The sequence below is a fragment of the Oncorhynchus clarkii genome, chromosome 3 (assembly GCF_045791955.1).
Source record: "Oncorhynchus clarkii lewisi isolate Uvic-CL-2024 chromosome 3, UVic_Ocla_1.0, whole genome shotgun sequence".
Lineage (NCBI taxonomy): Eukaryota > Metazoa > Chordata > Actinopteri > Salmoniformes > Salmonidae > Oncorhynchus > Oncorhynchus clarkii.
The window spans coordinates 62,559,880-62,577,786 of record NC_092149.1 but is presented as its reverse complement, the minus strand read 5'-3'; the positions used below and the strand labels follow the sequence as shown (position 1 = coordinate 62,577,786).

Genomic DNA, 17,907 nt, shown 5'->3' with positions numbered 1-17,907 from the left:
CGGTATATGACAGAGGTGAAAATCTCAGCTAGAAAACTCAGAAAGAGGGTGAATTTAAAGATGTAACAACTAGGATGGGTTGCTACTGTGACTAGGATTGTGCATTTGTCTTCTAGACAATGAAAGAACTGTTGATATGAAAACCAATAGAACAGGAGAGAAATGGCATTTGAGGTAGTCTTTCAGAGTGGCAAAAAGCCTAGCTGATTATGGAGTTACGTGTGAAATATGTGTGAATATAATGTGTCTTGAGTATAATTTAAAATGTTGAGACAAGAAGAAGGGGAGGGGTGTGAGGCGAAAATAGCCTACAGACCCGTCTCTCTCCAGAATGCATGCGCTCAGTGCTCCAGAATCCACTCAGCTGTCTCCTGTCAATTTTGTGCATTCATTATTTCATGTGAATTGTTTGTTCTTGATTGATTGTTTATTTTGACAAATTCCCCATTACATATGTCACACATAGTAAATGTACAGTACCTGTTAATACCCATCATTTGGTTACATTCCTTTCTGACTCATTGCTTTGCAGGTCTCCATCCCCTCGACATAACTGTTTCTGTTTTGTCCTGTCACTCTAGAAGTGCATTGTATTACTAATTAGGCATACAGTCATTTACCGTTCTCGTTCTCAGAGAGAAACATTGTAGAGTTCACTTCTGAGAAACAAGTTTTGGTTTATTTCATAATCATCATTTACGAGTATAAATGTTTTCATTGTCTTTTGTTTGGAGTGCTTTGTTTTTCTCCCAGTCATTTTGGCTGGCAACATTTTTATTTATCAGCTTTTCATTATATTTTTTTATGACCAAAAAGACAACAATTACCGGCTAACGGAAACCCTGATGTGGTCACACCCCAAAACAGAACGCTGATTGGCCAGCTGCTCCTCCTCAGGAGGATGACATCATCCTCTATGAGGAAATGGCAAGCATTTTTGAGAGACAATTTTTAGGTGGGTTTTTTTTAAAGTGTTTTTTTCTCCAATTTATGCTTTGGACACAAATACAAAACACAAAATAGGATGAGTCAACAACATTATGTGGGTAACAGAATCTTATTTGAATTTTAAAAGTGAGATTTTCACTGGACAGTGACTTTAAATCACATTCATTATATATAACTGTGGAAGACTGATGTATTCAAAGCTTTATTAAAAATGTTGAATCAAATAAATACAAGGTATTTGGCAGGAGGAATCTCCTCTGAACATATGGATATGAAGGCTTAGTTAGTATTGAACTGGATCTAACTAATCTCCATTGTAATTGCTCATGGATCTCTTGGAGTAAATGGATTGAGAGTGTGACTACAGACAGAAGGAGGGCACAGGTGGTCACAAGAGAGCCTCAGCACCCACCCTGGCCTACACCCCAGACCAAATCTAATCATGGGCGGAGGAAGCACTCCTAAAGGGAGACCAAATAAGCTTACCCTCTTCACGTTCCCTTTATAAAAAGGCATCTCTTCCCTTTGGGTCTGGGAAATAGTTTTGCAATACTAGCTAAAACAATGAAGAGTGGTATGATAACTAATACAAGGACCAAAAATGGCAGCAGTAAACTAAATGGGGGGGGGGGGGGGGGGCGATCAGAGAGACAGATGGCTCGTTCAGAACAGATGTTCCCCTTTAACTCTCGAACCACAGAGACAAATGGGAATTAATCAATATGCTTCCCTTCCCAACTCAACCATGCAGGCACTTAGCTGGAGGCCAGGCTGAGTCATCACAATTGTCCCCGTCACACCCACTACCATCATGATTAAATACGGTGGTATCACTTGGTATCATATCAACTCAAGAGCCTCTGTGGCCAAAATTAGCCTATCGCAGGCCTGCGTCCAAACTCTCCTCAGTAGCTGTTCTCCAATGAGGCATCCCGATACAGTGGACGGTCTAATCCAATAACAAGTGTATTGATGTATGGATTCATTCAATAAAGACTGACGTCTGGCTACCACACTCTATTCCTTCCCTACAGCCAATCCACAGGCAGGCTGGTGCGGCAGCGGTAACGTTATATATTACCCATGGTGCTTCACTAATTGGAGGTCTGACAGCCACAGTGAAAGGGCAGCTAGCTAGCTAGTGGTTATGGAGGAGTGTTCCTTTATTAAACGCTGCAGGCCAGGGCAGAGCTCGTGGAGGGGGATCAGTAGATTATGACCACTGATAGAAGACACTAGACAGCCATTCTGGGGTTATGGTCTGAGGCTACCAGAGGATATGAGGCTTTATGTGGATAGCTGGACACTAGGGACAAATGAAATGATCAGCTTTCAGGGAGGCACTGCAGAAAAGTGAGACGATCATTTTCAGAATGCACTTTTGATTGAAAGATTCTGTATTGTCAGTGTTATACAGTAATCTTGAATGAAACACATCTAACACTTGATATAAACAGATCATTTAGCCTAGGATGCTTCCTTTACACGAGACCAACACCTCCTCCACATTGGTCTGGTCTACAGGGTTCTGGCCTACAGGGGCATTTCTACAGGGTTCTGGTCTACAGTGTTCTGGTCTACACAGTTTTGACAGTGTTCTGGTCTACAGGGTTCTGGTCTACAGTGTTTTGGTCTACAGTGTTTTGGTCTACAGGGTTCTGGTCTACAGCGTTTTAAGAGTGTTCTGGGTCTACACGGTTTTGGCAGTGTTCTGGTCTACAGTGTTTTGACAGTGTTCTGGTGTACAGTGTTTTGATAGTGTTCTGGTCTACAGTGTTCTGGTCTACAGTGTTTTGACAGTGTTCTGGTCTACAGTGTTTTGACAGTGTTCTGGTCTACAGGGTTCTGGTCTACAGTGTTCTGGTCTACAGTGTTTTGACAGTGTTCTGGTCTACAGTGTTCTGGTCTACAGTGTTTTGACAGTGTTCTGGTCTACAGTGTTTTGACAGTGTTCTGGTCTACAGGGTTCTGGTCTACAGTGTTCTGGTCTACAGTGTTTTGACAGTGTTCTGGTCTACAGGGTTCTGGTCTACAGTGTTTTGACAGTGTTCTGGTCTACAGGGTTCTGGTCTACAGTGTTTTGACAGTGTTCTGGTCTACAGTGTTTTGACAGTGTTCTGGTCTACAGGGTTCTGGTCTACAGTGTTTTGACAGTGTTCTGGTCTACAGTGTTTTGACAGTGTTCTGGTCTACAGGGTTCTGGTCTACAGTGTTTTGACAGTGTTCTGGTCTACAGTGTTTTGACAGTGTTCTGGTCTACAGGGTTCTGGTCTACAGTGTTTTGATAGTGTTCTGGTCTACAGTGTTTTGACAGTGTTCTGGTCTACAGGGTTCTGGTCTACAGTGTTTTGACAGTGTTCTGGTCTACAGGGTTTTGACAGTGTTCTGGTCTACAGGTTTCTGGTCTACAGTGTTTTGACAGTGTTCTGGTCTACAGTGATTTGACAGTGTTCTGGTCTACAGTGTGTTGACAGTGTTCTGGTCTACAGTGTTTTGACAGTGTTCTGGTCTACAGTGTTTTGACAGTGTTCTGGTCTACAGTGTTTTGACAGTGTTCTGGTCTACAGTGTTTTGACAGTGTTCTGGTCTACAGTGTTTTGACAGTGTTCTGGTCTACAGGGTTTTGACAGTGTTCTGGTCTACAGGGTTCTGGTCTACAGTGTTTTGACAGTGTTCTGGTCTACAGTGTTCTGGTCTACAGGGTTCTGGTCTACAGGGTTCTGGTCTACAGTGTTTTGACAGTGTTCTGGTCTACAGTGTTCTGTAGGCTGTTGAAAGGATCAGAGAACGTGTACAATAAGCACTTTAAGATGAAATGGAAGAGGCCTTTAAATTAGACCACACCCCTCTTTTCCTTTGTTGTTGGCTACAGTATTTGCACAATAACCTGGGGAAGGGGCTGAGGTGTGTGTCCTACACACACCGCCTCCCACTCTGGGAAGTGTTTACCTGATCAATGCACATTGTTTTTCACCTAAGAAATAAAATTACTTTATTCTGCTTCTGTGTTTTTAACTATGATCACAACCTAACACCCTAACGCCTTGTGCTGGGAAGGCTGCTGAATCAGCACTATACCTGACCCATTTACACACTCGGTACAGTAAGAGGGGTGGAAGAGGGAGAAAGAAGTATGAATAGTGATGAGGGGGAATGTGAGTGAGAGAGAGGACGGACACACACACACACACACACACACAGAGACAGGAGGTCCATCGTACCGTGACTGTGGCAGGCCCTTCTTGCTAAGGTCCATCCTCACCCTCTCCCCCACGTGTCTGTAGATCTCCACCAGGCAGCCCATAGCTGCGTCTCTCACCTGAGGACAACGGGGGTAAGGTTCAAAAGGCAATCTTAGCGTTCTTAGACTGGATCAACTGTCTGTTAGAACTAGCTGGAGAATGCAATTATCATTCACTTATATAAACCCTGTTTCAGCCATATTACTTGAAAACGTTCAACAGATGTTTATACGCCCACTAGTATATGTCTAATGCTCTTAAAACAGTAACTGTAGATAAACATTTAACCTGCCTTCACCAGCAGATGGCACTGTCATGTTGTATGGTTGTATATCTCTGTATAGCCACTAGGGGGCTCCATGTCCCTATGGTAAAATGCTGCTGCAGTCGACTCCTTTGTCTGTGCTAGAGCTCTCTCTCTCCCTGGCCAGCAATGTAATAAACTGATTCATGACACAGCAAACACACTGGGACACAAATAGGCTGTACATACCTGACTGGTGGGATCTCCTAGAAGATTACATATGTGAGGGACTATTTTACTGAGGGTTAGGCCTTGGGCTCCGTACCTGGAAGAACAAAGACAGAGGATGTCAATGACATCATTAGGTAAGCATTAGCTATAGCATCACAACAAAATAAAGACTCCTGACTATAAAGACCTTACCATAATATCATTGTATAGTTCTCTATGATACACATAAGATAATATTGTCACATTTTAAATCAAATCAAGGCTCATCCATACTCTTGGCAGTCAGCAAAATGTCCATTGCTATCAGATACTTATACCCTGTCCATTACGCACTAATGACAAAAAACATCAGCAATGTTAAAATAAATCAGCTGAGAGCTGTAATACACATCTGGTGTATAGGAAGGAAAAACAGATTCAAAGATGGGTGATTGAGAGGCCAGGCAGTCTTACATGTTGAGAGTTGAGATGAGACAAAGGCACGCTCCCTCTCTGGTCCTGTTGTTCTTGTGTTTGAAGCCTCCCAGCATTCTGTCCCAAACATACTAGGGAGGAGAGGACATGATATTTGTACCAGGTCAACAATCAATCACTTTTAAATTTTTTTTATCATGGATCAGGGTCATATAAATTAACATACAATCGAGTCAGGAATCAAAGAGTACTAGGGATTCAGAAATCAATAAACTTGGAATTTATCAATTTGAGATCGTAAGATTGACCTTTGATAGTACTGTAGTATCACAACGAGAAAGCCAGGGAATCCTATGATCCTGGTTTGTCAATAACTCATCTCTGTCTGTGTGTGTGTGTGTGTGTGTGTGTTTGTGTGTACCTGTGGGGAGGCAGCCTGCTCCATGATCTTCAGCAGCAGGATTTGATCTTGGTCTCTGACTTGGTCTTTGGAATCACCCAGACGATCTATCAGACTGGCCAGTACTAGAGACACAGGAGAGAGATGGAGACACAGAGAAGAGAAGAACAGACAGGAAAAGAGGTAGCATTGTTATCTAAAGGTGTGAACAAAGAGTTAAAAATCCAATGAAGCTCAATAGTCTAGTCTATGCAGGGATACAATACAGTGTTTTTTAGTCAGACATTTTGTCTAGAAACCTAAACCTATTTATATTTGAACTAATTTAACCATGAAGAAAGTTATATTTTTTAAATAATAAAATGACAATCTTACCTGTTCCCACATGGTTCCTAAATCGGTCCTGTAACCTTGTCACTAAGGCAGATAAAAGGTCTATACCTAGCAAAGCCACCTGGAAAACACAAGAGGGACATTTTTAATAAATATAAAAATACAAAATGACAAAAATATGAAAAGCCACATAGAAATTACAATATCATAATGTCATTTTTTTACCAACATTATTATACTAAAACGAACAATTTCCCACACCTTCAGATTGAGTTCCGTATGCAAATTTTTTTTTGCAAAGGATTGTGGGTAAACTGAAATATCCTCACTTGATCTGCTCATAACAGAACAATGGTGGATGCTGCTGCTCCGAAACCTTCGTAATGTTGACCTATTAAACTTTAGTACAGCACTGCCATAGAAAAATTATTTAAAGAATTGCCACGCACCATGGGGAAAACCATGGCTGATGTAAGCTAACCGCACTGCCCCCCCAATGTATTCAACTTTCCTTGTCATGGGGTGAGGGAGCTGCTCAATGAACGTCTAGTGAGAGTAGCCCTGCTAACACCATAACGACACATAAGCATCACCTGAGCTTGCTCAGTCCATGGTGCAATTTTTGGAACCTAATCTTGTAAATAACATGCCACACTGACCAAGGATCCCAGCTGCATTGAAGAATACTGGCATCTACTGGTATGTGTGAGAAATGTAGGATTTTCCAGACATCATTACAGCTTCAGGGATCATCAACTTGATTCGGCCACGGGTCGATTTTTTTCTTCAGCCGATGGTCAGGGGGCCATTACTTAATTACAAAAAATTTGCTGACTGTAAATTGACCACAAAAATCCTAAAAATAGATTTAACATTTGACTAAAGTAATAACTTTAAACCTTTATTATGTTTGGGAATATTTCGGGAAAAAAAAGTTTATAATTTGGTGCTGATTGGCTGGTGTTTTAAGTCTTATGTCCAATAATAAAATAAATAACTGAATAAATATTGGGGAACCCTGGTCCATGTTATCCAATTTATCAGTAAACAGTCAGCTTCCTTATACTGCACAACTTTAACAAAATATCCTTTCCTCAATTTAGGCTACAGACTAGTTAAAGTTTACTTGAACACTACCAGCAGCAGGCATGTCTCCTCTGGGGGTATAATCCTGATCCTTTGTTCCCAGGCGCAGACAAATGGGAATTACAGTAATTATACTGATGACAAGCCTGAAACAAAAGGCCTGGAGGAGAGAACTAAAACTGGGTGGCCAGAGGAGAGGACAACAGTACAGTGAGTCAGACCTTAAAAAGAGCCCCAAACTGCAGCTCTGATTTCAACCACATTTAGTGTCTTCTCAGAGCAGAATTTAGATTCCCTCTATGGACAGAAACTACTCACCCCAGAATCTGCTTACCCCATTGCTGTCAAAAGCGTATGATTGCACTCATATGCACACTCTCCCTGTATTCATCTACACACAGACACACACAATGTCAGACTTGGGTGTTGGCCAATAGTACCGGGAGGCAGAGTCATCAGGGGGAGAGGCGGATGGAGGATGGCTGCTGCAGTGCCCCCTTCCTGCCTGTTGGTAGTGTGTGTGTGTGTGGGTATGTGTGTGTGTGCGTCCTCTCTCTAGTCTTCACCCTAAGTCTGAGAGACAGACCCCTCCCACTCCCTGGTCCCTTCAGACAGACAGATGGCTACCCCCTCCTGTTTCCCCCTGGCTCAGGGCTGGTAAACATAGTAGGGATTTGTCCTATCATCATGAATACTCTACACTTCATTTCAACATGGCCTTCTCTGTCATTTCCCCTCTGTGACTTTCACCAGGGGAATGTTGATGTTCTGAGACAAGCTGGCAGACTGACTGGGTCTACCGTTCTACTTTTAGTCAACACTTTCTTTATCTTGTTTGTTTTAAAAGTTCACAGGAGGTGGTGATGAAGAATAAATACAGGCAGAATGTAAACTCTCCCGCCAGCCCAAATCAATTCTGACCTACAACACAATTAGACAATTCCCAGACCTGTCTGTCTGTCCCACCTTGGCTAACTAGCGAGTAGCAGAGTATGGATACCCACCCAGAGATATATGCTACAGGATATTGAGGCTGGTGGCCATCCTGTCTGATGACACGCTGGTAAAAATAAGCTCAGCTCAGTCGCTGTGGGACCCACGTCCCCATTAAACCTGCAGCTCTCTCTACAGCACTGTATGCTGTAGCCATTTCTAGCATACAGTGGCATCATTTGCCAAGAGGACAAATGACTCAGACAATTATATGACAAACAGCACCTACAGTCCTACACACAGTGGTTGAATGGCTGTCAGAGATAAACAAGGAAGGGGACATCAGAGGAGTACATGCCCATCCTACTAGCATGAAGACATGCCACACAAAGCAAGCGGCCCCAGCCAGTAGGGCTAGCTCGGTATAGCCAGCCAGTAGGGCTAGCTCGGTATAGCCAGCCAGTAGGGCTAGCTCGGTATAGCCAGCCAGTAGGGCTAGCTCGGTATAGCCAGCCAGTAGGGCTAGCTCGGTATGGCCAGCCAGTAGGGCTAGCTCGGTATAGCCAGCCAGTAGGGCTAGCTCGGTATAGCCAGCCAGTAGGGATAGCTCGGTATAGCCAGCCAGTAGGGCTAGCTCTGTATAGCCAGCCAGGAGGGCTAGCTCGGTATAGCCAGCCAGTAGGGCTAGCTCTGTATAGCCAGCCAGGAGGGCTAGCTCGGTATAGCCAGCCAGTAGGGCTAGCTCGGTATAGCCAGCCAGTAGGGCTAGCTCGGTATAGCCAGCCAGTAGGGCTAGCTCGGTATAGCCAGCCAGTAGGGCTAGCTCGGTATAGCCAGCTAGTAGGGCTAGCTCGATATAGCCAGCTATACAGTGCCTTGCGAAAGTATTCGGCCCCCTTGAACTTTGCGACCTTTTGCCACATTTTTCAAACATAAAGATAGAAAAACTGTATTTTTTTTGTGAAGAATCAACAACAAGTGGGACAAAATCATTAAGTGGAACGACATTTATTGGATATTTCAAACTTTTTTAACAAATCAAAAACTGAAAAATTGGGCGTACAAAATTATTCAGCCCCTTTACTTTCAGTGCAGCAAACTCTCTCCAGAAGTTCAGTGAGGATCTCTGAATGATCCAATGTTGACCTAAATGACTAATGATAAATACAATCCACCTGTGTGTAATCAAGTCTCCGTATAAATGCACCTGCACTGTGATAGTCTCAGAGGTCCGTCAAAAGTGCAGAGAGCATCATGAAGAACAAGGAACACACCAGGCAGGTCCGAGATACTGTTGTGAAGAAGTTTAAAGCCGGATTTGGATACAAAAAGATTTCCCAAGCTTTAAACATCCCAAGGAGCACTGTGCAAGCGATAATATTGAAATGGAAGGAGTACCAGACCACTGCAAATCTACCAAGACCTGGCCGTCCCGCTAAACTTTCAGCTCATACAAGGAGAAGACTGATCAGAGATGCAGCCAAGAGGCCCATGATCACTCTGGATGAACTGCAGAGATCTACAGCTGAGGTGGGAGACTCTGTCCATAGGACAACAATCAGTCGTATATTGCACAAATCTGGCCTTTATGGAAGAGTGGCAAGAAGAAAGCCATTTCTTAAAGATATCCATAAAAAGTGTCGTTTAAAGTTTGCCACAAGCCACCTGGGAGACACACCAAACGTGGAAGAAGGTGCTCTGGTCAGATGAAACCAAAATTGAACTTTTTGGCAACAATGCAAAACGTTATGTTTGGCGTAAAAGCAACACAGCTCATCACCCTGAACACACCATCCCCACTGTCAAACATGGTGGTGGCAGCATCATGGTTTGGGCCTGCTTTTCTTCAGCAGGGACAGGGAAGATGGTTAAAATTGATGGGAAGATGGATGGAGCCAAATACAGGACCATTCTGGAAGAAAACCTGATGGAGTCTGCAAAAGACCTGAGACTGTGACGGAGATTTGTCTTCCAACAAGACAATGATCCAAAACATAAAGCAAAATCTACAATGGAATGGTTCAAAAATAAACATATCCAGGTGTTAGAATGGCCAGACCTGAATCCAATCAAGAATCTGTGGAAAGAACTGAAAACTGCTGTTCACAAATGCTCTCCATCCAACCTCACTGAGCTCGAGCTGTTTTGCAAGGAGGAATGGGAAAAAATGTCAGTCTCTCGATGTGCAAAACTGATAGAGACATACCCCAAGCGACTTACAGCTGTAATCGCAGCAAAAGGTGGCGCTACAAAGTATTAACTTAAGGGGGCTGAATAATTTTGCACGCCCAATTTTTCAGTTTTTGATTTGTTAAAAAAGTTTGAAATATCCAATAAATGTCGTTCCACTTCATGATTGTGTCCCACTTGTTGTTGATTCTTCACAAAAAAAATACAGTTTTATATCTTTATGTTTGAAGCCTGAAATGTGGCAAAAGGTCGCAAAGTTCAAGGGGGCCGAATACTTTCGCAAGGCACTGTATGTGTTCTCCATTAATAGACAGTTTCCTCTTGTGCCAAAATCCATCAGCCAATCTGTATTACAATGGACACTTAATGACATCTCATTCACTCAAACATGTCTGCTATTCATCCCTGTGAGTCATGGAAAATAAGGATTCCCCCCACTCCTCTGATGTGGCTGGACCAGGCTTAGATTTAATCATGGCAAAGCCCATTCTCTTTTATTTTACTTCCAGTAGCTTGACAAACTACACACACACACACAGAGTGACCTCCCTCCCTTGTCTGCTGAGACAGTAGAAGTACATATTAGATCAGACAGGCATGGATGTAATGCAGATTCATATGCACGTACCCCCCCCCCCCCCCCCCACACACTGTGGGCTCTCACTGCAGTGATTTTCCATGAGTCAGGGGAACAGCTGGGCTGAGTGGTTGAATGGCTGGAGGAGAGGAGAGGACAGCCAGCCAGTTAGACAACCTGTCCCTGTCCGGACAGACAGAGCCCAGAGGCAGAGCTACACCATAGTTACCTAACACATAGCACCCTGTCATTACTCTGGATGCCTGACCCTCCTTCCCTCCCTCATATCAAAGGTTTAGCAGCTGATTCTGGATCAGTTTTGTGTTCTTAGCACTACCATGGTTGGAGTCAGAACTGGGGGTTGACTGGACTGGTCCTAGACCAGTGCTTGGGGCTGGTAGTGAGTGATCCTGATAATATTATGCTACAGCTACTGTGTGTGTTGTTCCCAGCAGCCTAGCACAGTGACTCAGCAATAGGTAGGCTAGTCAGCAGGCAGTACTCAGGAGCCCGAGGGAGAGCAGTCCTAAAGTAGGGTAAAAAAAAAACAAACAAGTAAACACGAAACATAAAACACACACACCAGTATTTCCAGTCCACTTTACACATATGATGCTCCCTGACTCCCCCTGTTAATGCTTGAATTCCTGAAGTGAAAACCGTGAAATAAGAGTCTCCTCCTCCAGTTATATAGAGATGAGTAGCCTACCCATCATATCTTCTCTCTGCTGAATGCAGCACTACAGGAGGTACTACGGCTATAGCTCTGGTATTTATTGTTTACTGGACATAGTAGACTTAGGGTCTAAAGGCCGACGGTTCGGCCTGAACTTAAGCTCCAACGTGTATTCTTCATGCTTTGGCCCTATATGCATATTCACTAGACTCAGCCATTCCCTAGTGCTGTGTTATGGTCACATCTCAGATCGAGATGAGATATTACATGGGACAGGGCTTCCAGATAAGCGGTGTGTGTGTACAGTGCCTTGCGAAAGTATTCGGCCCCCTTGAACTTTGCGACCTTTTGCCACATTTCAGGCTTCAAACATAAAGATATAAAACTGTATTTTTTTGTGAAGAATCAACAACAAGTGGGACACAATCATGAAGTGGAACGACATTTATTGGATATTTCAAACTTTTTTAACAAATCAAAAACAGAAAAATTGGGTGTGCAAAATTATTCAGCCCCTTTACTTTCAGTGCAGCAAACTCTCTCCAGAAGTTCAGTGAGGATCTCTGAATGATCCAATGTTGACCTAAATGACTAATGATGATAAATACAATCCACCTGTGTGTAATCAAGTCTCCGTATAAATGCACCTGCACTGTGATAGTCTCAGAGGTCCGTCAAAAGCGCAGAGAGCATCATGAAGAACAAGGAACACACCAGGCAGGTCCGAGATACTGTTGTGAAGAAGTTTAAAGACGGATTTGGATACAAAAAGATTTCCCAAGCTTTAAACATCCCAAGGAGCACTGTGCAAGCGATAATATTGAAATGGAAGGAGTATCAGACCACTGCAAATCTACCAAGACCTGGCCGTCCCTCTAAACTTTCAGCTCATACAAGGAGAAGACTGATCAGAGATGCAGCCAAGAGGCCCATGATCACTCTGGATGAACTGCAGAGATCTACAGCTGAGGTGGGAGACTCTGTCCATAGGACAACAATCAGTCGTATATTGCACAAATCTGGCTTTTATGGAAGAGTGGCAAGAAGAAAGCCATTTCTTAAAGATATCCATAAAAAGTGTTGTTTAAAGTTTGCCACAAGCCACCTGGGAGACACACCAAACATGTGGAAGAAGGTGCTCTGGTCAGATGAAACCAAAATTGAACTTTTTGGCAACAATGCAAAACGTTATGTTTGGCGTAAAAGCAACACAGCTGAACACACCATCCCCACTGTCAAACATGGTGGTGGCAGCATCATGGTTTGGGCCTGCTTTTCTTCAGCAGGGACAGGGAAGATGGTTAAAATTGATGGGAAGATGGATGGAGCCAAATACAGGACCATTCTGGAAGAAAACCTGATGGAGTCTGCAAAAGACCTGAGACTGGGACAGAGATTTGTCTTCCAACAAGACAATGATCCAAAACATAAAGCAAAATCTACAATGGAATGGTTCAAAAATAAACATATCCAGGTGTTAGAATGGCCAAGTCAAAGTCCAGACCTGAATCCAATCGAGAATCTGTGGAAAGAACTTAAAACTGCTGTTCACAAATGCTTTCCATCCAACCTCACTGAGCTCGAGCTGTTTTGCAAGGAGGAATGGGAAAAAATGTCAGTCTCTCGATGTGCAAAACTGATAGAGACATACCCCAAGCGACTTACAGCTGTAATCACAGCAAAAGGTGGCGCTACAAAGTATTAACTTAAGGGGGCTGAATAATTTTGCACGCCCAATTTTTCAGTTTTTGATTTGTTAAAAAAGTTGGAAATATCCAATAAATGTCGTTCCACTTCATGATTGTGTCCCACTTGTTGTTGATTCTTCACAAAAAAATACAGTTTTATATCTTTATGTTTGAAGCCTGAAATGTGGCAAAAGGTCGCAAAGTTCAAGGGGGCCGAATACTTTCGCAAGGCACTGTATCTGCGTGTGTGCAGAGGCTTTAGCCCTGGCTCTGTGTGTCTCCACACCTCCACATTACTGCATCTAGTAAAGGCCACATCGCTGCTCCTGCCTGAGGCTGTACAACCATCCCTACAGAACTAACACTAGCCTGTTAGACAGCTCACTACCATCCACGAGTTACATTCCCCACACCTCCTCCATCTCACATAGTTCAGTATAGAGATGGGTGCTGGAGGCATAGGTAGAGAGTTATAAGAGAGAGGCCATAGAGATGAATATAAACACTCCATCTATTTCTATGTATTAGGCCCAAACCATGGGACATCAATGTTCTGATAGTCTGGTGTTTTTAGGCAAACAGTGTGTAAGGGACCAGTGTTCTGATGTTCTGGAGGTGAGCATGGGACTGGTTACTGCAGGCAGGATGCGTAGCAACGTGACCACACAACATACTGACACTATGTAAAAAATACACTGTTATGATGAAGTGACGATAGAGAGGATTTGCAGGTTTGTTAGGCGAACATTATTGCGTAACAAGTATTATGCTCCTCCATGACAATCTGTCGGTGTATGAGCGCAGGATAAATGAAAAGCTGAGTTAAAGGCTAGCCTCTGACAACACGTCAAACACAACTCACACACACACACACGGCAGCTAGGGTTGCACATTTTGGGGAATATTCAGAGGTGGAAAATTTCCATGGGAATTAACGGGAATATATGAAACATTAATACCATTTAAATGTAGATGTTTTTTGCATTGGATATATTTACCATATCACATGAAGACCGAAACATAAACCTTATCATAAGTAGACAATTGCAAATTATTAAATCCTTCCAATAGAAATAAAAAAACTATTTAGTTATGAATTGAACTGAACTAATTATGATTTCACTGAACCAAAAGGGAATATTGAATGATTCCAATGATCCATCGCATCTCCCAAATACATTTTCAACATCTGTAAAATGATAACCAAAGCTTTAGTTTCTAGACTGTCTTCCTCTCAGGCTTCCATGTCTTCTCCCTGGACCTCCTCAATGTCCACCTCTTGAACATCAGACTGAGGCCTCATCTTCACTGTCACTTCCCAACCTTGTTGAGGGTGGCTCGTTGTCAGGCTCAAAAAGCCTCAAAATTGCCAGGATGGCCACCAATTTTTCAACCCTTGTATTGGTCAGCCTGTTGTGTGCTTTGGTGTGTGTGTTCCCAAACAAGGACCACTTGCGCTCTGAGGCAGCTGATGTTGGTGGGATTTGGAAGATGATCGAGGCAACAGGGGAAAGAGCCTCAGATCCACAAAGTCCCTTCCACCAGGTGGCTGATGAGATATGTTGGCACAACTGCCATATTGCATCTCCATCCCAAAGCCCTTGCTTGGAAGTGTACTTCGCCAGACTGCCAAGAACCTTGCCCTCATCCAGGCAAAGGTGGCGAGACACAGTAGTGATGACACCATAGGCCTTGTTGATCTCTGCACCAGACAGGATGCTCTTGCCAACACACTTGGGGTCCAACATGTTTGCTGTGGCGTGTATGGGCTTCAAAAAAGTCTTTACACTTTTTGATGCATTTCAGAACTGCAGTTTCCTCTGCTTGGAGCAACAGTGAAGAGGGCAGTACGGTTTTCTTCTCTTACATCTGCAAGCAGAGTCTGAATATCAGACAGAATGGCATTGTCTCCCTCAATCCGTGCAATGGCTACTGCTATAGGTTTCAGGAGTTTCAGGCTGCTTACCACTCTCTCCCAAAATACATCATCCAGGAGGATCCTCTTGATGGGGCTGTCCATATCGGCAGACTGTGATATGACCATTTCTTGGAGAGACTCCTTCCCCTCCAGGAGACTGTCAAACACCCTGATATCGGGGAATTTGATGGGCAGCTTCAATGTGGTGCTCTTAATCTTCTAATCTTGCTTGGTGAGGTAGATTGCTGCTATAACTTGATGACCATTCACATACCGAACCATTTCCTTGGCTCTCTTGTAGAGTGTATCCATTGTTTTCAGTGCCATGATGTCCTTGAAGAGCAGATTCAATGCATGAGCAGCACAGCCAATGGGTGTGATGTGAAGGTAGGATTCCTCCACTTCAGACCAAGCAGCCTTCATGTTCGCTGCATTGTCTGTCACCAGTGCAAATACTTTCTGTGGTCCAAGGTCATTGGTGACTGCCTTCAGCTCATCTGCAATGTAGAGACCGGTGTGTCTGTTGTCCCAGCATTTCTCTGAGACATTTCTTTGACCCCATTGAGTAAAAAAAAAAAAACATGATTCCAGGAGGACCATGAGCTGTTGCTACCATTTTCACCTCGAATAGAAGTAGAGGGACTTTTGTCAGAGGTTGCTTGTTGTGAGCGCTGAGGGAACTTTATGCACTTGGCCAGATGATTCTGCATCTTTGTTGCATTCTTCACATATGATTTGGCACAGTATTTGCAAATGTACACAGCTTTTCCTTCTACATTAGCTGCAGTGAAATGTCTCCACACATCAGATAGTGCCGGTGGAATTTTTTTTTTATAAAGATGAGAAAAAATATATATTTTTTGAAATATAAAAATAAAAATTCCATGTACAGATAAATAGTTAAGTAGTTACATTAAACAACTCCTTAATAAGATACATGTTTTAAAATTAAACAAGTATGGAAACAGGTGAATTAACACTCCTCAGTTAGCAGGCTCAAGCAAGCTAAAACCCACATGGTAGCAAAAAACTAACTAGCAGAAATTGTTAACAAGTTAGAAATGATTTAAACACTTTGCTGTAGGCTACTATTTACTATATAAATTATATTCACCCCATCCAGTATTGTAATCAAAACTTACCAGAAAGCACATAGTCCTTGGCTCAGACAGTGTAGTAGTGTGAGCTCAATAGCATCTCACTAGCATGCAAGATCTTGAGAATCAGCTTTACATGTGAAGCAAGTGATGGAAGAATGCACTGTGCATGCAGAAGGTTGCAATTCCATCGAATTGGGGATAGTTTGGGGTAGTTCAACCAAAATATGCCACAATATCTAGAATTGCCTTATGTGTATCCCACAAAAAAGGTTCACTGTTATAAGCTATCTTTTTTGATGAATTTCCATGGAAGATTCCGGGGGATAATCTGGAAATTTACTGGAAAGTTTACGACCCTTTGCAACCCTAGTGGCAGCTGATGTTTTACTCAGCAGGTTTACTGCTTGCCCTCCCCTAGCCCTTTGTCTTCTCCCCCTCCAAGCCTATTCTTTGGGCAGAGTCAGTGAGTGAAAATGACACACCATCACCAGACGGGGCAGGGCAGGGTAGGGCCAGGCTGGGCCGACGTGGGCTGAGGACAGAGTGACCACACACATTCCCCTCACACACATGCACAGGGATAGATACACAAACGCACACCCGCACACACACGGACAGCGGAAGCACAGTGCCAGTAATGGGACAGGCCTGTCCTACAGGATAGAAAAGGGCATCAGTCTGCAACATGATGACAAACAGGAAGCAGCTAATTTGTGATGTTTGACACTACATGACAGAAATCTGGGATCTACAGCCTGATCGGACTGCCTCTTCTCTGGGAGGACTTGTCTTAAAGTGACTAGTTTTGCAGGTAAAATGGGTCAAAAAAGAGACTCCCTCAAGTTTGGCCCAAGCCATTAAATAGGCTAAGCATTGGCTAGCCCATGGAAACAAACAAGAAGAGAACAGGGGACATATTTGATCAACCTTCCACAAACGAACACCATTCATGTTCTTGAACAAAGAAGTCTCTTTCATGGAGAAGATGGGCTAACTGTTGTAGCCTAACTGTTTGGGTCTTGCTGGTATCGTGTGGTTAGTAGCTAGGGGAAACCTTTGAGATTGCTATCTTTCAGAATGCTATTAGAAGGTAAAGAATGAGGTTGTGGCTACCTGTAGAGACAGAAGGGCAGGAATGAAGCCCTGACTAGCTAAGACCAACCCATAACAGAAGACAGGAGGGGCAGGCAGAATTACCACAAACGTCCACACCCCGTCCTTATAGGGGAGGCAGGCCATTTCCTTTTCTCTGACATAGACTTACCCGTGTGTGTGTGTGTGTGTGTCAAGTATGTCCATGTGTTTGTGTGTTTCCTCAGTGTGTAGTCTCTGTAAGTCAGAATGGCACACGGCAGCGGGGGGCTTTCACTTTGAGAGAGACAAGGACAGGGACCTCAGGCACCCGTCTGTGTTTCCCTAAATAGCCAAAATACCCTGCCTTGTAAGAAACTGTTTCACTTACAGTGGGGCAAAAAAGTATTTAGTCAGCCACCAATTGTGCAAGTTCTCCCACTTAAAAAGATGAGAGAGGCCTGTAATTTTCTGTTTGAGGTTGTGGACAGGTGTCTTTTATACTGATAACAAGTTCAAACAGGTGCCATTAATACAGGTAACGAGTGGAGGACAGAGGAGCCTCTTAAAGAAGAAGTTACAGGTCTGTGAGAGCCAGAAATCTTGCTTGTTTGTAGGTGACCAAATACTTATTTTCCACCATAATTTGCAAATAAATTCATTAAAAATCATACAATGTGATTTTCTGGATTTTTTTTCTAATTTTGTCTTTCATAGTTGAAGTGTACCTATGATGAAAATTACAAGCCTCTCATCTTTTTAAGTGGGAGAACTTGGACAATTGGTGGCTGACTAAATATTTTTTGCCCCACTGTATGTCTGAGGTCAGTGGGATAAGGTGGTAAAGGGCAAACAT

At 43.3% G+C, this 17,907-nt stretch overlaps 1 protein-coding gene and 1 non-coding gene across 3 annotated transcripts in view; one reads left to right on the top strand and one right to left on the bottom strand.

Annotated features, from left to right (window-relative positions):
- Positions 1-17,907, bottom strand: part of LOC139401032 (cytoplasmic linker associated protein 1a) — a 99,735-nt gene that overhangs the window by 57,376 nt on the left and 24,452 nt on the right. For both annotated transcript variants that reach the window (XM_071145560.1, XM_071145564.1), the window contains exons 2-6: positions 5,855-5,933; positions 5,501-5,604; positions 5,119-5,210; positions 4,684-4,759; positions 4,170-4,267 (exon numbers count right to left, since the gene is read on the bottom strand). In XM_071145560.1, coding sequence (XP_071001661.1) covers positions 4,170-4,267; positions 4,684-4,759; positions 5,119-5,210; positions 5,501-5,604; positions 5,855-5,933 — 449 coding nt within the window. The remainder of the gene's footprint in view (positions 1-4,169; positions 4,268-4,683; positions 4,760-5,118; positions 5,211-5,500; positions 5,605-5,854; positions 5,934-17,907) is intronic.
- LOC139406239 (U4atac minor spliceosomal RNA) lies at positions 6,318-6,442 on the top strand. The gene has a single exon (XR_011633960.1). It is a non-coding gene; the product is annotated as a U4atac minor spliceosomal RNA (small nuclear RNA).